General features: G+C 35.8%; 1 protein-coding gene across 1 annotated transcript; it reads right to left on the minus strand.

Moving 5' to 3' along the window:
* Positions 1-344: 344 nt before the first annotated feature.
* oxtrb (oxytocin receptor b) lies at positions 345-8,357 on the minus strand. The gene is made up of 3 exons (XM_058402253.1): positions 8,281-8,357; positions 6,832-7,925; positions 345-1,208 (listed from the first exon to the last, which is right to left on the minus strand). The coding sequence occupies exons 2-3, from the start codon at positions 7,751-7,753 to the stop codon at positions 982-984; spliced, it is 1,149 nt and encodes a 382-aa protein (XP_058258236.1). The 5' UTR covers positions 7,754-7,925; positions 8,281-8,357; the 3' UTR covers positions 345-981.
* Between the last annotated feature and the right edge of the window lie 1,749 nt (positions 8,358-10,106).

Consider the following 10,106-nt stretch of genomic DNA (forward strand, 5'->3'; position numbering starts at 1 on the left):
CTGTGTTAACCATGAAATCTACTTATTTCGATAACTGTTATTTGACATGGCTCATAGTTCAAAAATAGTTTAAATAGAAAAATGAATCCAATAGGAGTCTGTATGTGATGAAAGCTTAATAAAAATGACCTTCTATCTCAATATCTACATAATAGATATTGTTATTATTTTTTAATAATGTTAGAAATGGGATAAATGCAATGGGAGTGCTGGAATAAAATAAATATATAATGTAATACAGTCAAGTCTGTGCCAAAGTGAGAATAAAAATGCAATTCAGACCACATAATATTATAGATTTTTGATTTTACTAAAATTATTCACATACAGTCATAATACACCATATTATTTTTCTATGCCATGTGATAAGGACTTCTTTATAGCATGTAACACTTTGTCATAGGAGTAGTCTTATTCAGCTGTAAAGGAGTTGAGCATGTAGTGGGTAAGGGAATAACTGGGTTCAGCAATGATTTAGGTTATTCAGGACAAAATGAACTTGGCATGACCTGTTAATGTCCCCAGAGTAGCTCTGAAAGGGATTTGTGTCAAAGGTAAGTAGTTTAGTAATAAAAGCCTGACAGGGCAATCACTGCTGGAGTTTGACTGTTGCCATTAGTCCAGTGCAAATAACACAAATAATACATTCTGGAATAGGGAGCTGTGGGACAGATGAATATGTTCAAATGCAACATATGCAGTATTTCACTGGTGTTTGGCTGACCAGGGTGCTTTGCAAGTTTCTGTTTCTGCAGATAATTATATTGTAATCTGTTTTTTTTAAATTTCAAGGTCCTGAGCTTTATTATCAGGACTTTAATGACTGTATCTGTCCATATAAAAGATATTTTTATAATACAAGTCTGTAATGACCAGCCCAGTATAGAGCCTCTGTACATCAGTCATTTGTAGGTGTTTTCACAGCCATGGATTGCAGAGATGTTTTCCTCATGTCTCTTGTCTACCTTGCAGTCTGGTGTGTTACAGAGTTGATGTTTGGGTGAGGCTTCTCTGGCTGCCCGTGTCCTTCATCACTATTCCTGCTGAATGGCTATTAGGACTCTGCTGCCCCACACAGTTACAGCGAAAGGTTGTCAGACAGTCCTGCATGAGGTCACGGAACAGGTGGCCAGCAAAGAACATGTAGATCCAGGGGTTACAGCAACTGTTCAGGCTAGCCAGCAGCATGGCAATAATGAATGCCATTTCTAGAAGACATAAAAAAAAGTATTTTAGTACACACTGTAGTTAGTTTATTGTATTTGCTACTGTTCACTGAGATCCGATGAACACAAACTGCCATATGAGATCCATAATCATATCTTCATTAATAAAATTTTGCTTCCCTGTCACTGCTCATTGTATAACGTATATGATCTTTTTAAGATACACCTGTTTTGAAAATCTAATCATCAGAATGGCAATCAATATGCTGCAACTCAAAAGTCTGCATGAGATTCCTACACTGCAATTACTTTAAAGTGAATAAAAGTTTCAAAGTTTGATTAAATTGTATAACAATTAAATTATCTAGCAATCTAATCTAATATGTGTGCTCCTTTAAAAAAAGATTAGAGGATTGTTTTTTTCCAGGATTCATTTACAATTATATAAAACTCGTAAACAGATGTTATGGTCCATTGTTTTTAGACCAAAAGAGGTCAAAGAAAATGAAATATAAAAAAAGGGCATGTCACCAATAATCTAAAGTGGCCAGAATAACCGATTTCTAGAAATATCGATTAAGCCTCATAATACTTATATAGCAAATTAAATAGGCAAAAAACATTTGTTTTAAAAACAGGAACAAATCAAACAAGATGACGTGACCTTACATAAAATACATTTTACTTTTTAATGAAATTAAGATGTAGTTCTAGTGTTCTTTTTCATGACCCCAAAGGACTTTATACAGACCAAGCCAATGCTTAGTGACCAGTGAGGGAAAAGGGGAAATACTCAATGATCTTTTCTAATTATTACTTGTTATATAATTATTATTAATTATTACCTTGCCATGTATGTACAATCCAAACTGAAAGAATAGGTTATCTGAAGGTGTCATTTCTTGAGAACAGCTTGTCCTTTCACAAGGGCATGCTGTAATTCTAACCTGTGATATATTTAAAGACCTCACAAATTGAACTTAGTGCACAGATAATAAATACCAGCATCATGCAATCATCTTTCTCATTATTATTCTTGTTAATTATTATTCAGCTTTTACCTATAGTCTGACTGACAGGTATCCCCACTCCCGTAAAGCTGGGCAAAGCCGCTAGCTCTTTCTTCTACTTTGTTTAGCATGTTTTTGTATATAAGTATATTTGTTGATAAGTGTATCAATATGTTGTTTGCTATGCCATTGTTACACATTTCCACTTTTTTTTCTATTGCACTTTTTTCAGGTTTACTTTTTGCTCTCTACGTTGCACTTACCCCTGAACTCTTGGTTTGTCTCTAGACGTTTCCCAGGAATAATTCATGACCAAAGATTTTGGTGGGTCTGGATGGCATTAATAATGATTTAGCCTCAAACAAAAGCTATTAAGCTGAGAAAGCTGTTTCTTTCTCACATGCAGAGAAAGAATTGGTGGGAATTGATAGAATTGCATTGGTGAGAAGCTCAAATATAAATGTTTACTTGAATTATTTATTCATTTATGCAGTTACGCTGATTCCAAGTTCATTTGCTGACATAATTGCCATTGGCATCAAATTCTGAATTTATATCTCAAAAGTTATAAAGCTATCTTTTCTATATTTTCTGAAAAAGGCTAGAAATGAAAAATGTATGATTATGTGATTAAATAAAATATATAATATATGAAGATAGGTTGAAGGTTAGTTTGAACTGAAGACTGAATGTCTTCTTCAGTTGTTTGAAGGATATTTTAAGCATATCTGAGGCATACAAATTAGTAACAAGATTAATAAGACTAGACAGAGGCATCCCCATCTTCTGCTCCTATATTCAGTTATTTGTATTTGAGAGGGAAGTTCATTCAGTATCTTTATTCAACGCTCCCCTGTTTGTCATTTGCTTGTAAAAATATTTAATTTTTAAAAAACTATTTAGTTAATGAGGCACCTAGCATAAATTGTTTCTCTTTTCATTTTATCTTTATTTTTTTAGCTAAGATTTTAGTTTATCATATTGTATCACTTACACAAAAAAATCAAACAAACAAAAAAACAAACAATTATATCCAGCTTTTTTTCTTTTCCGGTTTCCCAGTGTGTGTTTAGCAAATTTCTAGTTAGATCAGATTCTTGTACAGCTGGAACTGGTCCAGTTGTTTGCTTTTCTGATGTTTATGTGCTGAATATACTGTGCCACTGCAGTTGTCTTTACTATGCCACTTTACAGTCATTTAAAAATATAACACACAACAGTGGAACAGTGAATAAACTGCATATTTGTGCTTATTTGTAATTATTAGACTATATGTTATATGTAAAAATTATACTATTAAAATTCTAGCTATATAAAATGTCTGGAGTTTCATTGCAACTTGAGAAGAGATACAATGAAAAACAAACCTGACATTCTGTGTGGACTACTGTTTTATTTGTGTTTCATGAAGACTTTTGAACCTGATTGTCTACTGCATGTGATGTCTAAAACACTGCAGAAATGCAGCTGGTGTTAACTGCCATTGGATATATTAAGATCAGATTCTTAAATGTGTCCTAAATATTGGTATCCTAATAAGACTTTGTATGTTCTTGGCCTACATGATTTTACTATTTACTCATAAATGTTAGCCTATTTCTTTAACTGGGTTTAACTATCTTATATTTTATATTTCTTATTTATTTGTATACACTCCCAGGTGCTGTGGTATGAATAAATACCATTTTTGTCATCATTAGCTATAATCACACTGCCATAATTAGCCATAATCAGCCATAATCAACTGACCCAGGATCCTCAGACCAAGGATCCTGATGCTGGGAGCAATCAATACTACTCACTGCACCATGCAGTAGTTTCCAGTATTGAACAGTGCAGTATGGGGCCCCACAAGGATTTTTAGGCCTTTTATTACTGTATGTTTTCTACACTACAAGTCAAAAATATGAGAGTCTGCAGCTAGCTTTTTAGGCTAGCTTTCCAACCTGTTAAATTCAGCAATGACTCAGCATAGCTTATCCTTAGCATTATGATCAGATGTGGAAAGTCTATTGAGAATCCCAAGAACATCTTTCATTTAAGCTGGTGGAAGATGATTTTCTTATACAAGCTCAGGAATAGAGACTATTATACATCCAAATGATTCATGTTACATTTATCTAATTTACATTGGACTTTTTACATTTACATATTTTATATTAAATATATAAATTTATAAATATATTAAATTTTATATTATACTTTTTTTTTTAGATAAATGAAAACCTGTTTGTTTAACTGAGTTTGGGATTTCATAAGTCTGTGTATATTATCTTCTATTTTCATTTCTTTTTTTGTTTTCATACACTCCACACAAAAACGTTATTTAGCTAATTAAGCTATTTTTTTTTCTTTTTGAATAGAAAGATTTAATAACAGACATATCCCAAATAATGTGCCAGTTTGCTTTTCTAAGGGGATAAACTGCATGCAACAAAAAGCATAATTGCAATGTTCAGAATGATAGCAAATAAAAGGCTGTGGGATTCATCAAAATACTTTTTAAGAATTCATCAGCATACATTTTGGGAATGTAAACGTTTTCACAGCCCTGTGTCAATATAATATTCATTCATCCTTTACATTATTTTTTTATCATTCAGAGATGCTGAGACATAATCATGAGAAACCTTTTCATTATTAAACCTAGTGACTTCCACAAATATAATATTAATATGTTTAATTTGCACTTACAATGTCTGTTTTCAAAAGAACTTAGAGCATAGTAAATTCCATTGCAGGTGCAAAGATCTGACTCCATCCTGTACATAGGTAGAGATGCCTCCAATTACATATTTATCAAGGCATATGGACAATGCTCTGTAGACCCTGCTTGTTTTTCTTGTCTATTATCAAGACAGTACATATTTTTACACACACACACACACAAAGTCTTTGAAAGGTTCTCTCAGAGGGATATAATTTTTGTTATGTGTATATTCCTAGACAAATGCTCAATAAATAATTATCATTATCATTATAAACTGCACCCTGCGATGGACTGGCGACCTGTCCAGGGTGTACCCCTGCCTTTCACCCTATGTGCGCTGGGATAGGCTCCAACAGACCCCCGCGACCCTAATTAGGAATAAGCGGGTATAGACAATGGATGGATGGATGGATTATAAACTGCCACCAAGTCATAGCTATTTTGTAACTGCCATCTTAGTTAACTGTCATGTACTTTGGTTCTATAAAAAAAACGAACACATATAAAAGAAAAATATTGACAACTGCAAATGACCCACTGACTGTTGTTCATCCAGAAAAATATATACTTACTTATCTTGTTTACATGTACCATGGACAGCCAGACCACCCCAATAGCTGACCTTCCACCAAGAAATCTTGTTAAAACTTCTTGTTAATTTCTCTACTGAGAAAAAGCCCCAGTGTTTCGCTAACCAATAAAACTGACATTCTTTTGAAATGGAGTACAGTATAGTTACTATTCCCCTGGGAATATTTCCTCAACAAATCCTAAAATATCCTACATAGTTCAGTATTTCCAGCATTATTTATACTGACCTGTTAGGCCCTCTATGAATTTTTCCATTCTTTCAAATAAATGTTTTTTGTTTTTAAGGATTTTCATGCTTATTGGTTCAAACAAAATAGTGTAAATACAGGACATCATTTCCCTCTACAGTTGTCCTGTATTATACATAACACAACAGCAATAGAATCAACTGAGTCTGTTTTTAAACAGCCACTATAATGAAAATGATCATTGGCCATTTATATAGAGGCTACTGATAATCTTTACCAAACTGATCTAAATCAGAAGGATAATACTTGGCAGAGTTCTAGGTCTCTTGAATTTATGAAACATTTCATTGTAAACTTAATAAAACAAATGAAATATGAACAAAGTGATTAAGATCTGCTGCACAAATACACTGCAATTTCCTTTTTACTGTCTATTTTGCCCTGTATTTTCTGAAATTGTTTGAGAACTGAGAGGACAGCATGTTCTCTACCAGAGTACAGATTCCATTATTTCACACAGCAGTTATAACCATGAACAAACTCCTAGCAAATAGCACGTCATTGATATTCAGTCTTGCTGAGATGTACAGTAGAAGAACCCCTTTGATGTAATGTAACTATCCAAAAACCTGGACTGTGCTTTTCTCATGTTCATCTGTCTTCATTCTTAAATCAATGCAGTAACATTACAGCCCCATGGAGAAATTATACAGTCTGTGCCATGTTTTCAGCAGGTCAGATCTGATGGCCTGTTGAGTATTTGTCTAAATGTGTATTTACATAGGTTGTGTGTGAGTGTGCACTGTAAAACACGGAAACCCAATTAACTTTTGTGAACATATTTCTTGTCTTTAACTCCAATTGTCATGAGAAGATTTGAATACTGATCTGTTAAAAAATGAAAACTTAAGGTACCCCATTGTCTTTACTTGTAAAATTAAACAAAGGTTATCTTCAGGTTGATCTTATTCAAATTTTAAGGCAGCAGGTGAATTAAATTTCTAAGTTTAGCCCTATTGAAATGTTTTACAGTGTGTGTGTGTGTGTGTGTGTGTGTGTGTGTGTGAATGTGTTTATGTTGAAGTAGGTGAGGAAAAAGGTCAATCTGGCATTATTAGCTGCACATAACTTTTCTTTTCTTTTCAAACCTCTTTGCAATAAATTACCCTCTCTCGGTGCCAAAGGATCCCAAGCTGACCACATCTGCACGAAGAAGAATGGCGTCCAGCAGACAACGTATGCCAAGACGACAACAAATGTCATTTTCACCGTCCTGATTTTGGCCTCAGAGATGAGTCTCACACTGCTGACGCGTGAAAGTGCTGCACCATCAGCCAGCTCCCGAGACAGTCTTAGAGGCTGATCTCTTCTGCTCTTCAGCTTGAAGTTTTGCCATATCTTAAAACTTGTAAGGCCATAACATACACTCAGAATAGTAACAGGTATGATGTAGATTGCAAGGCTTATCCATGTTATGTAGGCTTTTGCCCCCCAAGGCTGCACAAAGTCCCCCCAGCAGTCATAGACTCCATGGGCCACTTCTTTAAGGGAGAAGATGTATGTCTGTGGGAGGCTGAGCAGAAGGCTCAGGAGCCATGACCCGAGAACATACTCACGGTCCTTTCTGTGCTGCAGTGAGCGGAGAGGCTGGCACACTGCAAGGCACCTGTCCACTGACATCAGCACAAGCAGGTAGGTGGAAGCAAACATCCCCACTACCTGAAGATACTTCACCAAGCGGCACAAGAAATCAGGCCCATAGAAGCGGAACGTGATGTCCCAGATGAGTTGCGGCAGCACCTGGAAGATGGCCACCACTAGATCCGCGATGCTCAGGTGCTTCATGAAGAAATGCATGCGCGAGCGCGCGCGTTTGCTCGCGTGAAGCGCCGCCAGGACGCACAGGTTACCGGCTAGCGCGAGCAGCAGCACCACAAACAACACTGCCACTTCCACTTTAGCTACCTCCTCGTTGCGCTTCAGAGGGTTCACGGTTCGATTTGTAGCAATACTTTCATTTCCGCTACTCAACTCACTCCACGATTTGTTCAGTGGCCACAAAGTCGCCTCTTTCGGAAAGTTCTCCATCGCGTGTCAGAAGCCTCGGAGCGCGCCGTGGAGCGAGCACTTTGTTCTGTGTGCCCACACACTAAACCATCCACCATCAGAGGAGATCCTGGTGGGCTTTTTGATTGACAGGCTTGCCGGTAAAACACCTGTTCTTCACGGGAACGAGCAGTATATGCATTTTGGTGAACGTCTGCAAGGGAATGATAAGCACCATTTGAGACGCATTCAAGGCAGAAAAGGAAAATATTAACCTCCTGCTTATCCACAAACACATCTGTAATATAGAAATTGTTGACTGATGTTTAATGTACTCATACCACTGTATTCATGCCACTGTTTATTAAAAGTAGGGTAGGCTATATATCATACAGGCTACATTTTAGTTTTTAATAGAATAGTTTTTATGTATGTGCCATATATATATATATATATATATATATATATATATATATATATATATATATATATATATATATATATGCATGCATACACAAAATATTCAGCCTAAATAAATGATAAAGTCATTAAAGCATGATAAAACCCACCTAAAGCAAGACGTGGACACTGGCTGTGAAAAGCTCGCGCGCTGCTCTGTGTGTGAAGCCTCTTGAGTGGCCGCAGTTTTATGTTGGCTTTGGGGATTTTGCATTTTGGTTGCATGTACACTTTTTGACAAGAAGATGGCACTAACATGACGTTGTGTAACAGATCCCTAACAATATGCTGCAGACCATATCAGACTCCGCGTGCTTTAAATGCATTCGAATAGCAGAGAAAATCCAAGCCCAGATATTCAAAACAGTTTTTTGAATATGATTGGTTTTCATCGTTTCAGATTCACTGTAAATTTAAAATGAATGAGCTATATTGAACGGTCTGGATATGTATCAGCAGTTATTGGGTTGTTATTAGTTTAAGGATTGTGGTTAATTAAGGTTACTAGATCACTACATGCTGCAAGAGCAAGAATATAGTGTTAAAGAAGCACGACAAATGCGTCTCCAAAATACACTTCTGCATACAATATATGGTCTAATGTTTGTAGACACTTGACCATTATCCCCATATGTGTACTGTTGCCACAATGTTGGAGGCACATACTTGTATAGGATTGTATGCTGCAAATTACAATTTCCTTTCATTCTAGCTAATGAGCCTAGCCCAGACATGTTTTGGCATGATTAAAACACTTTTGATGGATAACTAATGGTTGATTTAACAGTTAAGGATTGTTATTTCAATTAAAATCAGGATATTAATTCTTAAATGTAACAGTTTATACCTAATGAGTAACTGTAGGTGGCATGGAAGAACTCTATGGGATGAGAAATCTTGAGAAGAACTAGACACAAAAGTGAACCCACCTTCATAGTGTGATTATAAAATAATTTCCCTTCTGTAACTGTGTACTATATGGTCAAAAAGTGTAATTATTTAACCAGGAAATTCATTCTAGTTTTAACATGAAGTCAGGTTTGTTAAAGTTGTCAAATGTTCACTGATGGAGATTTAAGTGCAAAACTGTTGCAGGCCTAAAGCTATCATAGCAAAATCGTTTGGATCAATTGCAGCATATGTATTTCGATCGATAGAGAGAAACTGTGTGTGTGTGTGTGTGTGTGTGTGTGTGAGAGAGAGAGAGAGAGAGAGATCAGTAGAATTCTGCTTGGAATTCTTTATGATATGGAAACACCAAATTGTGGGGTTCTGCAAGTGATTGTATTGTATACCGGGCAGACGTCATAACAAGTGTGAAAAGGTGGAGCCAAAAAATTTCTAAAGGCCATCTATTGGCTAGCCTCTTAATGGTTGTTTTTAGCCCTCTCATTCCTATGTTTTGAATATGTACAGGTGAACATATATGTTCAGCTGGCTAGCAAATGGTAGATCATCTTGACTTAAAGCTCAACAATCTTTTTCTGATAATGGTAATACTTGCACAAACAAATAGGCTACAATTTAGCCTTTTACATGTTAATAACAATGAACTTAACAGTTTTAGAAAGCATTTGATTCACCATCTTAAATTCAGGTAATAGCTCTCAATGTTACACTTTCAATTTGGCAAAAAAAAACAAAACAGTTGGAGTAAATGGTGCCATGATTTTTGCTCATATGTACATATAGTCTTTGTTTCTTTTCTAAGATTGTATATGTCAGAATAAAAATGCTGAGACAGGTGTAGATGCAGGTGAGGCAGTTCTAATAATGCTTTGCAAATAAATCCAAATCGATAAGTAAGTTCTGGGTCAAAACACATTCAGCGGTCAGGCAATGAACAAACAGGTCAAATTAGGCAAGGCTAAGCACAGGTAACAGAACAGAGACAGGCTCAAAACCAGAAGCGCAAAACAGTGAAATAAGGCTTGGT

Source organism: Hemibagrus wyckioides, linkage group LG11 (assembly GCF_019097595.1).
Source record: "Hemibagrus wyckioides isolate EC202008001 linkage group LG11, SWU_Hwy_1.0, whole genome shotgun sequence".
NCBI classification, from domain to species: Eukaryota; Metazoa; Chordata; class Actinopteri; order Siluriformes; family Bagridae; genus Hemibagrus; species Hemibagrus wyckioides.